At 42.5% G+C, this 22,945-nt stretch overlaps 1 protein-coding gene across 1 annotated transcript in view; it reads left to right on the forward strand.

Moving 5' to 3' along the window:
- The window catches only part of lrp6 (low density lipoprotein receptor-related protein 6), a 179,625-nt gene extending 157,113 nt beyond the window's left edge, over window positions 1-22,512 (forward strand). Inside the window, exons 16-23 of the mRNA XM_060902857.1 lie at window positions 5,359-5,568; window positions 6,037-6,162; window positions 8,589-8,825; window positions 9,204-9,314; window positions 9,400-9,630; window positions 9,717-9,853; window positions 11,810-11,907; window positions 19,073-22,512. Of these exons, the coding sequence (XP_060758840.1) occupies window positions 5,359-5,568; window positions 6,037-6,162; window positions 8,589-8,825; window positions 9,204-9,314; window positions 9,400-9,630; window positions 9,717-9,853; window positions 11,810-11,907; window positions 19,073-19,376 (1,454 nt within the window). The 3' untranslated portion in view covers window positions 19,377-22,512. The remainder of the gene's footprint in view (window positions 1-5,358; window positions 5,569-6,036; window positions 6,163-8,588; window positions 8,826-9,203; window positions 9,315-9,399; window positions 9,631-9,716; window positions 9,854-11,809; window positions 11,908-19,072) is intronic.
- The last annotated feature ends 433 nt before the right edge of the window (window positions 22,513-22,945 follow it).

Here is a 22,945-nt window from a genome sequence, read left to right on the forward strand (position 1 = left end):
TTTTTTGTTTTTCCTGATGCGTGTTTATGATCCCATTGTGTCAGAGTATTGCCAAAATCTGACGAAAGCACCCTGACGATCCTTTAAAACCTGGACCAAAAAATACAAGCCAATACAAATCTCCTTTCATAATTAAATTGTTGGATATTGTCATCTTTTTTTTTTTCCCCAGGATTTGCATGTACACATTTCTACTCTGACACAAACAACGATGACTGTTTAGTGCATTTTACAGCTTTAATTTAGCAATTCTGTCCTGCGATGTAACATTTGATTTAACAAACTCGTCTGATATCCAAGTGCATGCTGCTAAATCCAAACCTTTCACGCAATGTCCAACTTCAGTACTATTATTGCAAAATTATAAAAGGTTATAATAATTATTAACCAGGGTTTTTTCTAGAAAAATTTAGTATGAGGGCGCTCACCATGGCAGGGGGGGATGGTGCCGGTTGTCGTCCCCCCCCCCCCCCCGCGCGAAGCCTTTGAAAAATTGAGGCTTCAATGGGACATTCTGAGGCTATCTGAGAGGGAAATTGTAACAAATTGTCTGTCAACATTGAAAAAGAAAGAAGTAATCTTCTTCTGCCCCGGACAGTCTTTGGCTTTCTTCTGCTTCGTGCCGCGGGATGACATCTTTAAATGCCCAAGTGTCAACAAAAACAACTCGCAAACTACTTCTGTCAAAAGCTCCCGCGCCGGTGTGTGAAAGGTCATTCAGTCTCGAGAAATCTCGCTCTACAAGTCAGCTGACCTTGTATGTAACCCATGTCAAATCTCGCGAGAGCAGCCACGACAAGTAAACAACATGGCGCCTCAGTCTGGAAAACGCCAATTCGGATTGTTTTTGCACCGTCTGGCGGTGTATCTACTATGATTGGAATATTTTTGGAGTAATTATAACATATTTGATGATCAGACACATTGTCACGTGGTGTTGCTGGGATGTTTTCACGGAGAAAAGATCGTTTTGAGAAAGATTGCATGTTGTGCAGTAGCATACAAGTGCATGGCCTGAGTGTGACTTGGGGTTCAACCGGCATTTCGGTAAGGGGGCGCACGCCGAGAGTAAGAGGGCGCAGCGCCCCTGTTCCCCGGTTTAGACGAAAGCCTGATTAACATTATAAATGTTAAGGAATAGACCCCTTCGCATGTTTGTAAACAAACTGACCGTTGCCAGGATGCGCGCGCAGCCTGGACCCAGAAACAATGGCGCTGCCCATAGACCGGCATTATGAGCTGTCAGATTATGCCAAACAATTGTCGTTACAAGACCGAGAATGCTACATAAATAAGTTAACTCTAACAAGTGGACATCGCCTACCGGATCCGTATTTAATTAAAGAGTGGACGGACGATGTTAGTAAGTTCCCTGGTATACAATGGCCAGATATATACTCGTACCTTATTGACAAGACTTCAGTGTACACCAACAAAAAACTTCGTGCCTACAAGTCTTTAGACGCATATGATTGTTATGTGCGGGCATGTACAACTTGATTAACAATGGGACATTCATATTCATTTTGTTTTAATCAAATTATGCCAGTGATGTGATGGCGATGTGGCTTTAGCTACAACAGCAAATCCCAACACTAAACAGCAATTTGCAGGAGGTGATGGCATGAAAGGAATGATAGTGTAAAGAGTGCAGCTAAGAGAAATCAGAGCTGCGTAAAAAGCGAGAGGCAGAGAGCAGAAATGAAACTGAACGGGGCGGGAGATACTGTAGGTTAGAACAGTCAACGTAAGTTGGCATTTAGAGTGAGGGCACACAATTTTACCTTTCCATCCTTGCTTTAAAATTGTGATTTTCGGCATACACAAATAATGATGGCACAAAATCTGGACTGCTTGAGTGAAGCGAGACCTCTCCTACAAACAAAACTGCATGCAAAGCTAAGCTAACATGCTAACAATATTCATTACATTGTGTAACTATGACCAGCTAATCAGACAAACGTTACCAAAGTATTTTGCTACATCAATAAACGAAGACTAGAAAGAATAAAAAAGAAAGATTTAATAAATAGCCTGATCTTACCTGTGATTAAGTGGGCGCTGCAAACCCACGCATTTTTGATGGTGCTTTCATCCCAGTCTACACGTTTGATGGCTTGTAGTCATAGACATCGGCGATTTTTTTTTTTTTTTTTTTGGAATGGGTGAGATCCTGCTGGAATTCTGAACATTTTAACCCCATCACTGCTACGATTCTGACACCCGACAACACAACAACTAGGCATTTCTGAGTCTTTTTTGGGTCCAGGCTGCGCGCGCAATTTCCGCTTACGTACGAATGACGTTTACTGCGATGGGGTCTATAAAACGCAGTGGGATTTGTTGATGCAAGAAAATAATCGGCGTATTTTCTATAGCAGCATGTCCTGAAGTGTTTCTCTTTTTATGCCACAGCAGTTTGTCAATTATTGAAATAAAACATCTATTTAATATTGTCTTAAAGCTGGCAGTCGTGGTTGAGCTGTAGCGTTATAGAAAATGAATCGATACCTTCTGACCAAGCAGAGTCGAGAATTCAGTAGTGCTGTAGCATAATGTTTCTTAAAGGAGTGTGGTGGGTTTTTTTTTTTAAAGCCTTTTCATTAAATACAGGTAAAACTCCTCTCTCGTTTTATTAGATGTATGGTCATAAATAATGAACGAGTAGACCGATTCACAAACAGCCAGCATTTATATTAAAAAGCAGAGATTATGTTGCGAATGGAAAACACACGCGAGCGGTTGTAGGTTTAGTTAATGTAATGTAGCCTGTTCGAAAACCTCCCACTGTGGACCAAAAAACAGTCTAATGTTGCGTGTATCAACAGCAATCCTGGACAGGTTTAAAAATAGCTTGAAAATCTCACAACCTGGCAACACTGCTGACTAGGTGGTCTTTTAATGATGGAGACGCGTCAGGACACATTACCATTTGCACTACGACTAAAACAAACCCACATGAATTCCAGGCCACTTCTGAATGTGATCCGAGGCCGTGTTTGTATCTGCCTTTAACATGTATCCTGGGTGATTTGGTCCTCAAATCCGAGCCTGGAAATTACTCACCGGCCACTTTAATAGGAAATTGTTCTTGAGTCTAAAGGGGTGTTCACACGGCAACTCTTACTCCGGGGCTGCCCCGATAGAGCGTTCACACGGTACAAAGTTATCCCGGTGTCGCCCCTGAAAGCTGCTTAAACCGGTGCAAATCTAACCCTGCTCGGGAGGTGGTTTAAGAAATTTACTCCGGAGTAAATGCGAGTTTGCGGGGCAGCAACGATATAAAATGGGCCGTCTGAACGCGACAGGGGTAGACTCGCTACGCGTGAGGAGAGTTGATTACATACGGGCATTGCATAATTTGCATCCTGGTATTTTGCGCTTCCAAAATGGCGAATATCAACAACAGAACTGTGTGTCTTCCAGTGTTGCCAGATTGGGTGGTTTTAAGTGCATTTTGGCAGATTTGAACATATTTTGGGCTGGAAAACGTCAGCAGTATCTGGCAACACTGGTGTCTTCATCCACGTTGTTTTCCCGGCGCTTGGTGATGCCATGACAACCGGGAAAAGGAAGTACATTTTCACGCATGCGCATATTTCATTTCCGCATTATTACTATCGTATAGCACGGTCGCAAAAACTGCCGTGTGAACGCAAGTGGGGCTGCACCGGTGCTGACACGCTTCTCTCTAGTAAGCAGGGTTGTGACGTGTGAACGCTGCACAAAATTTACACCGGTGTAAGATACATCGCAACAAAATACATCGGTGCAGCATCGATGCAAATATGTGCCGTGTGAACACCCCTTAAGACTCCTGTTCTTGGCTGCAGGAGTGGAACCCAATGTGGTGTTCTGTTCTGCTGCTGCATGCTGAGATGCTTTTCTGCTCAGCACGGTTGTAAAGAGTGATTTTATACGAGTTACTATATCCTTCCTGACAGCTCAAACTGATCTGGCCATTTTCCTCTGACCTCTCTCATCAATAAGGCGTTTGTTCCCATCCACAGAACTGTCGCTCACCCGAGGTTTGTTTGTTTTTTGTTTTTCGCACCACTCTGTGTAAACTCTCTAGAGACTGGTGTGTGTGCGTCACAATTTTTCCCATTCTGATGTTTGAAGTGAACATTAACTTGAAGCTCTTGATTTGTATCTGCATGATTTGATGCATCGTGCCGCTGATTACATAACTGCATAAAACAGCAGGTGGATGGGTGTTCCTAATAAAGTGGACATTGAGACTGTTTGGGAATTGTGCTGTATGGTAGAACACTCCCCTGCTTAGCTGATGAGTAAACCTGATGCCCATGGCTTGAACATTGGAGAAACGTTGCTATGCCTTACCTCCGTTTGGGCCGAGGACTCGTCTGGTCTCCTGTTCGTTTATAAGTGATGTATGGAATCCAGGTGTCATCAGCAGCTACGTGTTGTGATCGCATCACTCGAGACAGATGTTAATGCCAGCTGTGGACAGGGCCTGAGTGAACATATCTCAGAAAGCATTTGTCTGTGGTCATGCCTCTATTTAGCACTGATCACAATGTTAATACCAAGTGTGAACGTCCCCAAAGACGGGAAAATAATTTTGCACTTTCCAGTTTTGTGGTTTCCGATTGCGAAGCAACAACTGAAGTAAGGGTTGACCGAGTCTGGTCTCGCTCTGGAGATTTGGAATAGCTAGACATGATTGGTTTGACTTAATTAGAGACAAAAAAACGGGAGAAAGCAAATAAAATAAAGCAAATATTTTCCCCTTCACACGTCTATCTGAGTATAAATCAGAGCAGAGTGTGACAGGGCGAAGATTTTTTTTTTCTTTCTGTTGTTCAGCTCTAATTATTTCAGCATAGCAAGTTTATTTTAACTGTTTTTAATCATCGCAAACCTTTTAAGTGTAAAATCACTAACAGGTTTGATCATCAGTGTAGATTAGAGAAGGCAGAGGAAAATAGGAGGCATAACTCAAAGCACAGTTAAACTCCTTGCTCTAATGAAGAAACAAGTAGTGTTCTGTGGAGTCTGTTTTTACTGCACCGTATGTGTGTGTTCACTCGTTTTCTACTGGAAAGCTTTTTGTGAGGTCTGGCCCCGATTCAGACACATTTTACCCATTATTCTCATCACGCAAAAATGATTTCCCCTCTGCTGTCCCACATTAGATTGTTATGCAAATGCTCTTCAGTGCCAAAACACTATAAATCACTTTTCTCAGTCCAAATATATCCCATTTCCCTGGTGGTTAAAATTTTTTTTTTTTTTGGTGCCTTTCTGTTTCCCGCACATGCTAGACTAAAGAATTTGGTATAGTTTCCCGTCAGTCCTCACTAATTTCTATTCCATTGTACACCCGCCCCGCAGGCGCCAATCGGATTGTGATTGAGGACTCCAACATACTTCAGCCGGTGGGCCTGACGGTGTTCGGGAATCACCTCTACTGGATCGATCGGCAGCAGCAGATGATTGAGCGCATTGACAAGACGACGCGCGAGGGCCGCACGAAAATCCAAGCTCGTATTACTGCGCTTACAGACATCCACGCAGTCCACGAGCTTCATATGGACGAATATAGTAAGTCACTCTCCCTACTTTTTAGGAAATGCCTGGAGGTGGTGGGTCTGTGCCAGGCGCTCTCTGTCTTTTGATCACGGCTTTCTTCAGTGGCACATTATTTGGCATTTTCATGGGAAGAATGAGTCATTTGACAAACACTGAGCTTGTTTTGGAGTGTGCGCTAATAGCAGCTTAAAGCTGAATGATCTTGTTGATCAAGTCTGTGTTAAACAGACTTGCCAAAAAAAATAAAATTAATGATTAATTTCTGAAGATCAGATGAGAGGCTATGCCTGCAGCCGTTTTGGGAAGTGTATCCAGTGACGCGCTCGCTGTTTTCATGACACGTAAACGTACGCCACCTGTGTGTATTCACAGGTTTCAGGCATCCGTTTAGTGAAATAGGGCTCATCTGTGAAGCCCCAGGTTGCCTGTGTGTCTGGGAAGACTAGAATTAATCTGCTGCTCTCTTCCTGTGCGTTTCAGATAAACACCCATGTACCCTAGACAACGGAGGATGCTCCCACATCTGTATAGTGAAGGGAGATGGTACAACCCGCTGCTCCTGCCCTGTTCACCTGGTCCTTCTGCTCGACGAACTTTCCTGTGGAGGTAATGTTTTATAAAGCTTTAAAACCTGCAGCTGGTGTCAAGCATTTCTTCAGACATCAAACGCTCCACTAATTGGATTTCATATATTTAAGTTATTCCACGAAATTCAGTTGTACATGAGCTGATAGCCGACGAGGCGCATAGCATCAAATCCGCTATAAGCCATGTACGACAAGATTGAGTGGAATAACTGTTTTATTCTATCCACATTCACTGAATTTTGAGAAACGGAGCATCCCCCCCCCTCCCCCACTTGCAAATTTGATAAAAACTTTATGCAAAACGTCTGACAAAATACATTCTGCTTAGAATTAGGGATGAAAGTCTTCCGGATTTACCCGGAAATCCGGATATTTGACAAAACTCTTGAAAATCTCCGGTTTTCCGAATGGAGAAATTTATTTTTCGGATTTTTCGCGTTCCTAGACGCAGCGTAACACTTCACATCGTCCTTGCCTGGGTGCGGTCCTTAAACAGCGCAAACATAGTTCGTTGATTAAAGACTGGTGTTCTTTGTTAACGGTGCGCGTGCCGGAGCTCGTTAGGCGCGCGCGCGCCTTCAGGTGCACGTGCTCAGGCGCGCAAGACTGACACCGTTCTGCGCAAGCGCAACACAATCGCACGAGAAAGCACGGTCAAGCTGCCAGTGTAGCTGCAGGCTTTTTAGTTACGAATTACGAGTATTTTCTCGTGTTAATAATTCGCCGTGTCAAAACAAGCAAAACTTTCCTCCTTCTTTCGACATGGAGAGGTAAGCAATTTATTATATATATATATATATATTTTTTCCGGGCGGCACGGTGGTGTAGTGGTTAGCGCTGTCGCCTCACAGCAAGAAGGTCCTGGGTTCGAGCCCCGGGGCCGGCGAGGGCCTTTCTGTGCGGAGTTTGCATGTTCTCCCCGTGTCCGCGTGGGTTTCCTCCGGGTGCTCCGGTTTCCCCCACAGTCCAAAGACATGCAGGTTAGGTTAACTGGTGACTCTAAATTGAGCGTAGGTGTGAATGTGAGTGTGAATGGTTGTCTGTGTCTATGTGTCAGCCCTGTGATGACCTGGCGACTTGTCCAGGGTGTACCCCGCCTTTCGCCCGTAGTCAGCTGGGATAGGCTCCAGCTCGCCTGCGACCCTGTAGAAGGATGAAGCGGCTAGAGATAATGAGATGAGATATATATTTTTTCCATCAAAGTTGCATTTTGTGGTTTCGAAGCGAAGTTTTAGTGCCGTTTCTAGAACACAGCATCAAGAAAACGTGGAAGAAACAGCAATAATGGAAGAGCCGGTTTCTAAGCTGCCTAAAACTAGTAATGGGAATTATTTTTTGTTACATAATGCACTCAGGCTGCCGGTCAGTGTGTGACACACACACACACACACACACACACACACACAAACACACACAAACACACACCCCTGAAAAATCCTCGCTACGCCCCTGATTTACATGAGAAATTTAGTATTCATTGTTGTGTTTAAATTTACAGACAATATGAACTAATGTAAACAATTGGCTTCAACTCGCATAAATCTGAATTGGAAATGTTTAGCTCACTTTAGCTTCTGCAAACGCACAGCTCTACTAAAAGATTGATAAACGAGGCTCAACGTCCCCAACATTGAAACCTGAAAGCTTTAGAAACTCTAACAGACCTTTACTTTTTAACAGTACTGGTTTGGATTTTGCTGAGTTTACCTTCAACCGTCTGATTTTTTTCAAAGTAATGAACTGTGTAGCAGGAAAATCACCGCGTTTTCTAAACGCACTCCTGAAAATTACTCATTATGATATTGTTGACATGTTAATCATTAATGTACATGAAAGAAAAAGGCTTAAAAGTTATAACTTGTTTTAGTGAAAATAAGTACTAAAATGCACTAGAATGCAGCGTTTTGCGTGTTATGCTATTAAAATATTTTCGGGGGACATGTCCCGTCCCCCCCCCAGTTTGACTTTCAAAAGTTCAGGATTTTTTTCTTTGCTCCACTTTCATCTCTATTAGAATGCAAACAGACCGGTGAAATGACAGGAGCAATTTGTGAAAAATGCATCATAATAATTCTTGAAAAATATAAAAAGATACGTTCTTCCCATTGAATACTTTTTATTCAGTATTTTGTTGCTTTTTGTATTTTTGGGGGTTTTGTTTTTGAGTAGTTGTTATTTTGTCCTCGGTTGGTTCAGCAATGCGCGCCGCCATTTTGTTTTTCTCTACTCACGGTATATGAGCTGATAGCCTAGTAGTAGAGTAGCCAATCAGAGCGTGCGACTGCTCATATCCAGTGAATGTGGATAAAATGTATATAAAAAACACATCGGCTGTTAAGTATAGACGATAATCTGTGTAGGTATAATCCAGAGACTAGGTGTTATTAGTTATAAAATCTGCATTAGGCTGCAAATAACACGTTTATTCACGTTAATGCCTTCCAGAGCCGCCCACATGTTCCCCTGAGCAGTTCTCGTGCACCTCAGGAGAGGTGGACTGCATCCCGCAGGCCTGGCGCTGTGACGGATATGTCGAGTGTAAAGACGAAAGCGATGAGCACGACTGCCCCGTGTGCTCAGACGACGAGTTTCAGTGCGACAGCAAGCAGTGTGTAGACCGTTCGCTGCGCTGCAACGGAGAGATCAACTGCCAGGACCGCTCGGACGAGAACAAGTGCGATGGTACATGCTGGCTCACGTTTCTTAATGTGTCACGTTTATTAGTCGCTAAATATTGTGCAAAGCACAAAGTGTAATAGAAGCAGTTGTGTTATTGTTGTACGTTTTATTACAGTTTTGTGGTTTATTTCGAATTTGTAGCTATAAATTTCTTTCATGCTCTCGAAGTGTGGTTATGCAGGTCTGCTCTCCTCCGTGACCCCGAGCACGTGATGTTACTCGTGTTCATCTGCTCATCAGTTCATGGTTGAAAGTTTGACACTGATCAGTCAGTTAGCAAGTCTACACCCAAGAGAGTCTGGCTCCCACCTGAACGTAGTTTGCGTGAGAATGCGTTACTGCTTCATTTACCAACAGCTGTGTGTTTCCACTCTGCTGCAGTTCAGTGCCCTCGGGATCAGTTCACCTGTAACAACGGTCAGTGCATTGGCAAACACAAGAAGTGTGACCACAACATGGACTGCGCAGACAACTCTGATGAAATTGGCTGCTGTGAGTTCACTTTTGATATTCTCAGTGCTGTATTTTTTTGACTGCTCTGCCACAACATGTTTAACGTGCTGATATTGATGAACAGACCCCACAGAGGAGCCTTCGCCCCAGCCCACCAACACCATCAGCTCCATCGTCGGCGTCGTGATGACGCTGTTTGTTGTGGGCGCCGTGTACTTTGTGTGCCAGCGCGTCCTGTGCCCGCAGATGAAGGACGACGGCGAGACCATGACCAACGATTTTGTCGTGCACGGCCCGTCCTCTGTGCCGCTGGGCTACGTGCCGCATCCGAGCTCCCTGTCCGGCTCACTTCCAGGTGAGACTGACGCACTGCTTCAGTGCACGCGATAAAGCGCTCGGTGTGTCTCCACGTTCCCTAATGTCTCGTTCGCTCTTTCGCAGGCATGTCTCGTGGGAAGTCTGTGATCGGCTCTCTGAGCATTATGGGTGGAAGCAGTGGACCGCCGTACGATCGTGCTCACGTAACGGGTGCTTCCTCCAGCAGCTCGTCCAGCACTAAGGGCACTTACTTTCCTCCTGTAAGCAGAATAATGCGTCAGCTCCAAACACACGTCTAAAATGTCCAAGTTCACGTTTTACTGTTCTAGAAACAGTTGTAGTTTTATCTCCGTGTCCAGAAATGCACCAGTCATTGGTCCGTTGTGCTTTTTATTGCTCTGTAACAGTGTTTCTCAAACTTTTTCAGACCAAGGACCACTTTTGTCCCAAAAAAAAATTTCAGGGACCACCTGTCAACACACACACACACACACACACACACACACACACACACACACACACACAGACCATACAGAGATGTGTACTATTAGGTGTTTTTAATTGAAAAAATTATGGTTAACTAAATACATTAAAGGCTTATCCATTCCATATCTTCCGTGCTTTTTAAAGGCAAAAGTATTTGTTGTTTCACTTTCAGTAAATAAAAAAAAATCGCCACGAACACGAGCTAGTTAGGATTAGCCTATTATATGTTCAGAATTTTCGTTTGCTTGTTTTCAGGTCTGTTTGCCTGTGAGGCAGAGATTTGCGAGGTGACTGTTGCCTAGAGACGAGAGGCGGAATAAGAGCATGTGCACACTACAAGTTTTATGTGGTGCAAATTCAGATGCAGAACGCTTTTTAAATAATAATAATGATGAAATTACAGGCCCGTTTGATTGCCGTTTAAAAACAAGATTGGATAAATTTAACCAGGGCTTTGAACCAGAATTTTTTTCCTATTGGTTCATTCCGAACAGAAACGGAATTTTAACGTTTCCGGTTTTGGGTTCCACCATTAAATAGATGTTCCCGAACCGGTTAGAACAAAAAAATTTCGTTCCCGGAACGGTTAACTACGTTCCCTGTCAGCTGTTTAACAAATGGCTATAAAATTATGTCTCTGTCTCATCCAGCTTAAGCCAAATGTAGGCTAATTCTATTACAACCTTCATTAAATAAGACAAGAAATAATTCAAAACAATTATTATTTCAAATGTTGGCGATTTGGATTCTCAGTATGTCTTCCCATCTACACAAACAGAAAAAGTGCCAAAAATGAAAGAGAATTCGTTTAGTGTGTTACCAAAGGCTAGTCAGGCCCTATGCATTGATAGGCTAACAGAGGTTAACGTCATTTAATGTTCGCGAGCCTCTCATTAACGTGGACAAATGTATTGATATCGTGTTTGATGTTTTTGAATAACGATAGACTGCAATATTTACCTCTTATTTAAGATGTGGAGACGTGATAGTAGTCCACCCTCCCGCTTTCTCCATTCAGTCAGCGAACGTCACACAGGAAGTGAACCCCAGCGGGTCATAGAAACTTGCGCAGGAGAAGAATGACTTTTTTATTTGTAGGCTACGGAAACTTTGAGGAACGAAATAAAAACCGGTATTAACCGGTTACCATTATTTTTAATAAGCGTTTCTGTTCCGGAACATAAAAAATAAAGTTTCTGGTTTCGTTTCTGTTCCATGTGAAATAGAAAAAGTTCCCGGTTTTCGTTCCTTGAACCGGTTCAAAGCCCTGAATTTAACTTTCTAATAATGTTACAAAGCATACGCTAGTTTATTTTGAAAACGCTGACTACATTTGTAGATCACCTCGCAGACCACTTGAGGTCTCTCGCGGACCACACTTTGCGAAACACTGCTCTATAATATTACGAAGGCTGCAGAGAACAATATGAAGGTGCTGGTGAGCGGGTGCCATACTCGGGCTTACCGCAAAAATACATTTATAGCAAAAAATATCCCATCTGTCTGTGACGCTCACTCACACTTCAACAATTCCAGCACTCCCATTTCCATTGTGAACAAGTCGCCATAATGAGCGAATGGAAATTGGCTCTGTAGTGCGTGAACTTATTAGCAGCTCCCAGTTAGCTTTTGACCAGCCAGTAAAGACCTTTTTAAGATGTTGCTACGCAAAAGAGAAGGATTGTTCAAGGTTTAATGGTCCTTTATCATCTGTTCTTTCCTTCACCCAGATCCTGAACCCTCCTCCGTCTCCAGCTACAGTGCGCTCTCAGTACACCATGGAGTTTGGCTACTCGTCCAACAGTCCCTCCACACACCGCTCGTACAGGTAGCGATCAAATACTGCATTCTTCTCTCACTGAAGTCATGATGGAGCCGATAGGGGTATTTTCAGTCGTTCCTATCCTCCTTTTTAATGCCCAGTGTTCCCATTCTTAAATGCAAAGTGGTAATGAAATAAATAAAACGCATCCCTTTAAAGTTTGCAGTCCATCTTGTAACACATTTCTAAAGGTTTTCTGATGCCAAGTATTCTTCTGTAGACGTGGAGAAAGTGTAGTCGTATGGTCTGAGAGTTCCTGCTGAGATCTTCGTGTGCCTTTTAGCAATGTTGTTGTTCTGGTATGTGCAGTTGTAACGCAGCCAACCCTCAACTTCAGCGACCTTGTGGATAAAATGCATGTTTTTCCTCTGGGGTAATGCACTTAATACGTCACTATATTCAAAAACATTGTTAATGTCGCCAGACCGGTTGGGAGTCTGACCCGTGGTGTTGTTCGCATACGTACGCAAATGAGAGAAAACAGCTCCAAGTCTGTCTCGCATATATTTAGAGTCATGAATTACTTACAATCTTCATTTTGATCAATGAAATTAACACCGTGGCACTATGTAAAACAGCACGGCGACTTAACACTGTATCTATCACTGCGCTCATCTGTATTCATTATATTTAGTGCCTTGCAAAAGTATTCATACCCCTTGAACTTTTTCACATTTTTCCGCCTTACAACCACGAACTTAAAAGTTTTTTATTGAGATTTTATGTGATAGACCAACACAGAGTAGCACACAATTGTGAAGTGAAACGAAAATGATAAATGGTCTTCAAAATTTTAAACAAATAAAAATCTGAAAAATGTGGTGTGCATTAGTATTCAGCCCCCCTGTCCTCTGATACCTCTAAATACAATCCAGTGCAATCAATTGCCTTCAGAAGTCATCTAATTAGTTAATAGAGTCCTACTGTGTGTAATTTACTCTCAGCATAAATACACTTGTTCTGTGAAGGCCTCAGTGGTTTGTTAGAGAACACTGAAGAACAAACAGCATCATGAAGACCAAAGAACTCACCAGACAGGTCAGGGATAAAGTTCTGGAGAAGTTTAAAGCAGGGTTAGGTTATAAAAAAATATCCCAAGCTCTGAACATCTCAAGAAGCACTGTTCAATCCATCATTCAAAAATCATGCATGAAAATCCCTCACCTTTTGGCGAAATTCGTCGTTTTGAAACCAAAATGGGTGACCTACGTGAATCGTGTAGATCTGATGAGAAAAAAAAAATTGGGGGGGTGATATTGACCCAAAGGGCAAGGAGGTCGCTTCGCACCCATAGACAGTTCGTGACGGTTTGCGCCTCCTCCTCCTGCTTTGATATTGACGCCATAGCGACGAGTACATCTCGCTGCGAAGGGCAAGCGGCATCATTTCGCGCCTCTTCTCCTGCTGGCCAGAGCGTGCACACATCAGTCAGAGTGCAGACCAGACCGCTGGAAGCTGGATTGAGTCATCGGACTGAATTTCCTACTTTTTTCAAACTTTCCTGATTTGCCATCAAAACGAACAAAACTTCCGGCTTGATTACGTCAGCATTCGAAAGAGGGCGCGCGCGTCTTTTGACAATCCCTGTGTCCGAAATTGCTCGCTACTCACTATATAGGGCACTGTATAGTGGAGACGCCATTTTGTAGTGCTGTCCGTGCTGAAAGAAATCAAATTAAAAGTCTCAAATTTGATTTAATAAAAGACAGCAGCAAAGAAGAAAGTATTCAGCCTTGATTTAAAAAGAACTGAAAGCTGCAGGTACGTCCATATCTCGGCAGGCTGAGTGGTATGCTGGGGCACCTCTTGCCAGCAGACCAGGATATCCAGAGGGAACTTGTGCGGTTCAGTGTTGACCTGACCATCCCCAGCTTTAAGGAGGGAGAGAGCATCGTGGAGTGGTGGGGTCATGTCTTCGACAAACCAGACAAGTACCCCTCCCTGGGTGCACTGGTTAAGCGTTGCCTCTCCATCTTTCATGGACCTAGAGTCGAGTCCTCATTTAGTCTGATGAATGATGTAATTGATCAAAGGAGTGGCAACATGAATGTGGAAACATTTAATGCAATACAGACGGTCAAGTACACGCTGATGTCCAGGGGGAAGACAGCTATGCAGCTCTTTAGAAGGGAGGACGTGAAGTTTGGGGAAGTGGACAGAACATTGTGCAAGAACATTAACTCTGCAGCAGCCACATACAAACACCAGCAGAGGGTGAACAAGGAGGAAAAGCAGCAGAGCAAGTATGGCTCTCAAGCAACTTGCAGTGCTCAGCAGGCCAAGAAACAGACTGCTGAAGGAGAGAAGCAGGCAAGGCTGAAACATGTGGCAACTCAGCGAAAGCGGGCCATGGAGACACAGGTGGTCCAGGCAAATAAAAAGAAAAAATGATCACTATTCCTTGTGTGTTCTCCACTTTCTTCGTTCTATTATTCGCATTTTTTTCCAGGGCATAATTTCACTATAACTACATGTATTTGTACTGTATGTCCTTGTGCAAATGTCAATACAGTATACTTAGTAAGGAGGCTATAATATTTATTCTAGGGGAGGACCCCCCAAACAAAATAAAACAACACCAGAGGCCACGTCACCACTCGCGCACCCTTCTCACCTTTTTCACCCCTGACCTGTTTTCATGCCTGAAAAATGGAAAAAGTATGGCACAACTGCAAACCTACCAAGACATGGCCGTCCACCTAAACTGACAGAGCGAGCAAGGAGAGCACTGGGCAGAGAAGCAGCCAAGAGGCCCATGATCACTCTGGAGGAGCTGCAGAAATCCACAGCTCAGGTGGGAGAATCTGTGCACAGGACAACTATCAGTCGTACACTCCACAAATCTGGCCTTTTTGGAAGAGTGGCAAGAAGAAAGGCATTGTTGAAAGACAGGCATAAGAAGCCATGTAGGGGACACAGCAAACATGTGGAAGAAGGTGCTTTGGTCAGATGAGACCAAAGTTGAACTTTTTGGCCTAAATGCAAAGCGCTATGTGTGGCGGAAAACTAACACTGCTCATCACCCTGCACACACCATCACCACTGTGAAACATGGTGGTGGCAGCATCATGCTATCAGGATGCTTTTCTTCAGCAGGGACAGGGAAGCTGGTCAGAGTTGATGGGAAGATGGATGGCGCTAAATACAGGGCAATCCTGGAAGAAAACCTGTTGGAGGCTGCAAAAGACTTGAGACTGGGAAGGAGATTCACCTTCCAGCAAGACAATGACCCTAAACATACAGCCAGAGCTACAATGGAATGGTTTAGATCAAAGAATATTCATGTGTTAGAATGGCCCAGTCAAAGTCCAGACCTAAATCCCATTGAGCATCTGTGGCAAGACTTGAAAATTGCTGTTCACAGACGCTCTCCATCCAATCTGGCTGAGCTTGAGCTATTTTGCAAAGAAGAATGGGCAAAAATTTCAGTGTCTAGCTGTGCAAAGCTGGTAGAGACATACCACAAAAGACTTGCAGCTGTAACTGCAGCAAAAGGTGGCTCTACAAAGTATTGACACAGGGGGGCTGAATACTAATGCACACCACATTTTTCAGATTTTTATTTGTGTAAAATTTTGAAGATCATTTTCGTTTCACTTCACAATTATGTGCTACTCTGTGTTGGTCTGTCACATAAAATCTCAATAAAAAACGTTTAAGTTCGTGGTTGTAAGGTGGAAAAACGTGAAAAAGTTCAAGGGGTATGAATACTTTTGCAAGGCACTGTACATTTCCAATTCTAGTGACAGTTTGTTACACTGAAAACATTACACCACTGAAAACAAACTGTCAGTCAGGCCGTATGTTACCATGGCAACGAGCATCACTCCCATCTGTGGCTTCTTTGGGAAATATTTTTGTCGTCATATTGTGTTTGAAATTTCACTTGGTCAATATTTATTTCTCGTTTAAGGAACTCTTGTATAAAAGCAACATCACAGTCGCAGTCATGTGGTCGTAGCGGTGATTAGTTCTGACACTCGTGCTGATATTCAGTACAACAGCACTCTTGCTTAAAAAGGTTTCAGAATTCACAAGCTGCAATTATTTTTGATGGATAGATGTAGTTGTGTTCAAAATAATAGCAGTCCAGCATGGCTAACCAGATCAATCACTGTTTTTGGTAGAAATTATATTACTACATGGCAAATAATTTACCAGTAGGTGTAGCAGAGTCATAGAAAACCAACAGACCCAACATTCATGATCATGGATGCAAACGGCACGCCTTTTGGCAGATGCCGCCTTTTTCACGGCTGTCTGGGGGACTTGTGTGAATCGCGCAGATCCGATGAGTTTGTTTTTTTTGGGGGGGGGGGGTTGTTGGAGTGTCTTGAATAATTTCATCAAAGTAAATTCTGTATTCAAATTACTAAATAAGCAAATGCCGTTACAGTCCATGAAACATAGGAAGTACAAGTATGAGATGAAAACAGTAAATCAGAAAGCTGCGCACGTAAAGCCAATTACGTGACTTGCATTGGACTGATGGAAATCCTTGCGCGTGCAGTGAAGTGCAGGCAGCAGCAGATAATGGCGTGCAGCCAATTGGCTTTACGTGCGCAGCTTTCTGATTTACTGTTTTCTTCTCATACTTATACTTCCTATGTTTCATGGACTGTAACGGCATTTGCTTATTTAGTAATTTTAATACAGAATTTACTTTGATGAAATTATAATCAGACACTCCAACGCCCCCCCCCCCCCCCCCCCCCCAAAAAAAAAACCCTCATCGGATCTGCGCGATTCACACAAGTCCCCCAGACAGCCGTGAAAAAGGCGGCGTCCGCCAAAAGGCGTGCCGTTTGCATCCATGATGTTATGCATGCTCCTGAGTCTGTGTAATTTGAATAATTAAGTGAAAGGGGCGTGTTCAAAAAAGCAGTGTGGAGTTTAATTAGTGAGGTCATTCATTCTGTGAAAAAACAGGTGTCAATCAGGTGGCCCTAATTTAAGGATGAAGCCGGCACATGTTGTACATCCATTTCTCTCTGAAAACCTGAGAAACATGGGTCGTTCCAGACATTGTTCAGAAGAACAGCGTGCTTTGATTAAAACGTTGATTGGAGAGGTAAAGCGTATACTGTAAAGAAGTGCAGAAAATGATGGGCTGCTCAGCTAAAATGATCTCCAGTGCTTTAAAATGGACAGCAAAACCAGAGAGACGTGGAAGAAAACAGAAGACTACCATTCGAATGGATCGAAGAATAGCCAGAATGGCAAAGACTCAGCCAATGATCAGCTCCAGGGTGATCAGAGACGGTCTGAAGTTACCTGTGAGTACTGTGACAATTAGAAGACGCCTGTGTGAAGCTAATCTATCGGCAAGAAGCTCCCGCAAAGTTCCACTGTTAAATTAAAAAAAAAAGACGTGCTGAAGAGGATACAATTTGCCAAAGAACGCATCGACTGGCCTAAAGAGAAATGGAAAAACATTTTGTGGACTGATGAAAGTAAAATTGTTCTTTTTGGGTCCAAGAGCCGCAGACAGTTTTTCAGACGACCCCCAAACACTGAATTCAAGCCACAGTACACTCTGAAGACAGTGAAGCATGGTGGTGCAAGCATCATGATATGGGAACGTTTCTCTTACTGTGGTGTTGGGCCCATTTATCGCATACCAGGGATCATGGATCAGTTTGCATATATCAAAATACTCGAGGAGGTCATGTTGCCTTATGCTGAAGAGGAAATGCCCTTGAAATGGGTGTTTCAACAAGACAACGACCCCAAACACACCAGTAAGCGAGCAGCATCAGGGTTCAAGACCAACAAAATGAAAGTTATGGAGTGGCCAGCCCAATCCCCGGACCTTAATCCGATAGAAAACTTGTGGGGTGACATCAAAAATGCTGTTTCTGAGGCAAAACCAAGAAATGCAGAGGAATTGTGGAATGTCGTCAAATCATCCCGGGCTGGAATACCTGTTCACAGGTGCCAGAAGTTCTCCGAAACCGTGGTTATACAACTAAATATTAGTTTAGTGATTCACAGGAATACTAAATCCTTAAGATTTTTTCAGTTTATACAGTAAATATTTGGAGTTTGTAATGAAAAATGCACACTGCTATTTTTTTGAACAGCCCAATGTTCATTTTTCTTCATTTTCTGTAAAGTAATTAAAATATTGATAAATTTATCTTCATGTTTTGATGTAGAATATAATGTACAGTGTTCCCAATGCATGGAAATAAAAACTATTATAAGGATTTTGAGCTTTACTCACGTTTTTAAACACACTGCTATTATTTTGAACACAACTGTATATAAAAATATAAGGACCCACAACACTGATGACTATACCTGTTGCCTGAATTTGGTTCCAGTCTGGAGCAGTCACACCACTGATTGGTTACCGATTTTATATGGATGATCACGGATTAAAAAAAAAAATTAAGAAGACTAAAACAAATGTTTGGACTGCTGAAGTTCATAATTAAAATATCTTGCCTGCATTTATATGTTCACTTTATGAATTTTTACTATTGATGTTTCACGGAAAATCACGTCTGTGAATAAAAAAATCCGTGCTTTTGTATTATATTTTTTGTTAATCCGTATTCCTTGACTTCATGATGCAACAAGGATGTACAAAGATGCCTGCGGAAAACAGCACATGCTCAGACAACGTCACATGGAAACAATTATCTGATTGGTCAGATGTTTTATCGGCTCAGGTTCAGGCCTGGAAAAATGGCTCCAGAAGCAATCTCACCGATACGGATAAACCCAGGCCCGGGCTATAGGGATCGTTCGTTATCGGTCTGGTGTGAGCACCGACCACATAAACTGCAGGGAACCCATTTATTTGTACTAGTTATAGTTATCAGTATTGTGAGACCGGGCCTTAAAGATTACAAATATGAATGGTATGATATTTAGTTTAATATTAACTGCCTTAAATTGGGTTGTGGCTGTCAGCATTCAGCTGAAACGGTGGTTCTTTAATGAAACCCCCGGAGTGTACCCGTTTTAGGAAAAGTGTTTGCCTGAGTTGTCAGTGTAGTTCAGTGGACCGAGAACTTTTCCTTCAGAATAATGTGGAAAAGACCAGAAGTGTCTGGGGGGTAAAAAAAAAAAAAAGAGTATGTACCATGCTCTGAAGATTGCCAACCAGCGTGTGTGTGTGTGCGCTTCAGTAAATTGAGTCCTCTCTGTTTAATTTTTACAGCTACAGACCGTACAGCTACCGACACTTCGCTCCTCCAACCACACCGTGCAGCACAGACGTATGTGACAGCGACTACACGCCAGGCCGCAGAGCACAGCCCGTCTCCTCCATCGTCATAGCCAAGGGCTACGCAAGTGACGCCAACTACGACTCGGAGCCGTTCCCGCCCCCTCCCACGCCCCGCAGTCAGTACCTGTCAGCTGAGGAGAACTGCGAAAGCTGCCCACCCTCACCGTACACAGAGCGCAGCTACTCGCAGCACCTTTACCCTCCGCCACCCTCGCCCTGCACCGACTCATCCTGAGCCCCATCAATCACATCCATAACCCCGCCCAGCCATCTCAATCGGTGTAAATAGCATTTGTGCATAGAATGAATGACTTTTTTTTTTAAATAAAGAAGAAAGACTGATGTGTATGTTGTTCTGTAAAGAACAAACCAGTTTTTAGGGAAAAAGACACTTTGGCGTGCAGAGGTGGCGGATACTTGTAAAAGAAAAGAAAGCATATTTATATATTTTCTATACAGCGTTATGGAAATGTTATGGTTATGCCATAGAGCTTTGTATTGCTAAAAGAAAAAAAAAATTTGTACATTTTTTTAAACAGAAGAAAGTTTTATTAAATTCACAGACATCATGTTGCCTTAATCTGAGAGTGCGTAATCAGGCTACCTGTTATGAGGCTGAAGCACTCGTGGGAAACGTGGGGAGAGGAGGAGTGCAGGTTGTCACAATTTTTCTGATGCCAAAAAAAAAAAAAAACCCTTAACCAACAAGGCGGAGAAGGAGAAATGGAGCCTCCTTGTGGCTCTCAGTGGCATTACACCAGTCAGCTCTGTTCACTGGGGCCATTTTGTCTGAAGCTCAACCACTAGATCTTCTGATCAGCCAGTCCACCTAGAGCTCTCCTACAAGCTTAAAGAACAGCACGTTGCTTCTGGTGACCTTTTCCACCTCGTCGTTGCGTTGTATTTTTGTAAAGTGCAGCACGGCTCTACTGGAAAACAAAAAGCTAACAGAAATGTAGCAATAAGAAGACAACAGACGGTCAGGCAGATGTGTGGTGCTGCTGATTTAATCCTTTCGGCTCTAAAAGCGAGCTCCAGGACAGACGAGGAAACACCACTCTACAGTCTCGAGCAAATAACCAAAATCTTCACTTTTGCCTCAAATTATTTTTGTTTGTTTGTTTGTTTGTTTATTTGTTTTCCCCTCCTGTCACGCCTGACTGCAACAGCGGACAAATCCTGAGCAGAAGGTCACAACTCGGAGCGCATCTCTCGTATCCTCTGTCCTTTCTCCCTGCCATCTCCTCACCAGCCATCAGCACTGTTTATTCCTTACAGGAGTTTTATCATCAGCTATCATCACAAACATTCAGTACACAATCAAGGACAAGTTTATCGTGCCTGAGCAGTTTTTTTTTTTTTAAAGCTCTTTTAAATCATTTTTGCATCTTTTTTTTTTTAAACGACCAGTGCCCATAAAATGTCAAAATATTTTTGTACCACATATTGTATAGATACCATATTTATAAGCTATAAAAGGAAGAAAACTTGTAAATCTCTCCATGATATCCTTGCAGTGCTTTTACCAGTATGCTTTCAATATATGCTTTGTTCTATTTTTCTATTAAAAAAAAAAAAAAGGTAAGACAGCGAAAGTACAGCGACAATCCGAATAATCTGAACATCAGAAGACGAAATTCACAGGTGTCTGTCCTGTTAGTGTGAAAAGTCCAGTTTTACAGATACACTGGTATTATTTTACAACCATTAAGTGTGGTGTTAAGCACACAGTCCTGGCTTTTTAGTCCTGGAGTGTTAGTGTAAACGTGGGTTGTTGGGTTTTTTTTTTCTTTTTTTTTTTAAATGCTTCATGCAAGGACAGAAGTGCTGATGGATCAGCTCTGATGCTTTTAATACATAAATACCTACTTTTTTTTTAATATAAACATTTTCATTTTGTGGTCGAATCTGGACTTTTAAACTAATTATTATTATTATTATTATTATTTCTGTGATGCTTTGCATCTTCATCACGCTTTATACCATCATGGAAGTAAAGTGAGTGTGGTTAATGATTTTATCTGTTACTTTAATCAAGTAAGGGACATTTAGCACCAGCACAAATATTTTACTCTTCTTGCTTCCGAGATTTTAATAACCTCTTTAACCACCTGTTTGGAATTATATTTTGGAGAGACTGCACACAATAAGCATCACACATCTACAGGTTGATTTACGTAGACAATCAGCATGTTGCGTCTGATCTGATCTGATCTGCTCGGCAGTTCGGTTTCATATAGTGTTCAGCATTGAGGTGGTGTTTTGCTCAGTGAGCTGTCGCCCTATCCAAAAATGCTCCTAGGTAATCTTTTATTTCTTTTCTGATTAATTTGGTGTCCTTAAGTTTAACTCTACAGTTCCAGTCACGCTGCTGCCTTTTTCCTGCTGCCCAAAATCCACTGCATCCTTCACTGTGATCAATCTGAAATGTTCTCATGCGGTACAATCAGATACATATCCGTTTACATTCTTTACAAATTTCTCCTGATAAGCCCTTGATGATCTCTTCCTACTGCAAGGGCTCTTGGGTCATTTTCCCTTCTCGGTCTATCCAGCATTTGATTATCATCCAGTCAAACCAGCGTTGTTGTCAGGCAATATTCTCAGTCTTCTACTGCACTTTAGAGTACCTCGGCTTAGTTACCGGTACGGCAACGCGCAAGTCTGAAACCTGCGTGAATGTGTGACAGAGTTCTCAAAGAATCATTTTATTAGGTGCCATTGTAGTTTTTGTGGTTGTTAGTAATGCATCGTTGAAAGAAAAATCAAACATCAAGAGGCTACCAAAGGTGTGAAACTCTCTCTTCAGGATCAGGCCTTACTGTTTCACTTTAATTCATAGTTTTTGAAGCAAAGGCTTTTTTCCTCTGGCCTCTCCAGCAGAGCCTGTCTGAAAATAAAATAAGTCAGAGATGTTTAAGTTCAGACTGTACGACGGAGGCGGTGTTTATAAAAGTGGACGTATTGAAATGACGGTCGAAGAGCGAGCTGCTTCATGCTGCCATGGAAGAGTAAAACATTAAGCACTTTGGCTCCTGCATGGAGGATCATAGCAGAGAGTTGAGATGGAGAGTGAAGGACAGTTGGGCCTGTTGATGTAAGACACTTTTCTTGCCATCATTAGTTGGGTGTTTTTTGTTTTGTTTTTTAAATACCACAGTGCTTTGCAAGGATGTATTCCAAGGTGACCAACATTTGGTTAGTAATAAGTCATGTATTTCGCTATTCCACTAACTCGACTATTTTGTACATTGATCGCTTTACATGTAAACATTGTATAAAATGGACATGTACAGCCCATTCAGTAACTACTATAAGCTGTTGTAACAAATGAAAATGATTTTTTTTTAAATAAAAATGAGAAGTTTTAAGGGGGAGGTTTTTTTTTTCTTTTCCCCTGTATTGAAGTACTGTAAGTGTGTACAAAAAAGTAAGAATCTCAAGGGGGGATGCTCACGTATACAGTGCCATCCATGATTAGTGCTGTTGCCACCACCACCCCAAAGAAAAAAAAATAATTGAGGCCAATTAGGTCAAGTTCCCTTAGTCATCCATCAACAGGGGAAAGATCAGAGAGATGCAAACCAAATGAGGAAGAAGTGTGTTGACCTTCATAAGTCATGGAATGGTGATTTAAAAAAAAAAAAAGCTCCTCACTTGAAAATGTTCATTTCTACTGTGAGGGCAATAGTTAAGAAAAAAGTGGACACCATTTGGAACTGTTATAAACTTGCCTGGAAATGCACGTTTATTTTACCCCCATGTACACTGAGGAGGAGGGTAAGAGAGGCCAAAAAAAATCCC

Source organism: Neoarius graeffei, chromosome 21 (genome assembly GCF_027579695.1).
Source record: "Neoarius graeffei isolate fNeoGra1 chromosome 21, fNeoGra1.pri, whole genome shotgun sequence".
NCBI lineage: Eukaryota > Metazoa > Chordata > Actinopteri > Siluriformes > Ariidae > Neoarius > Neoarius graeffei.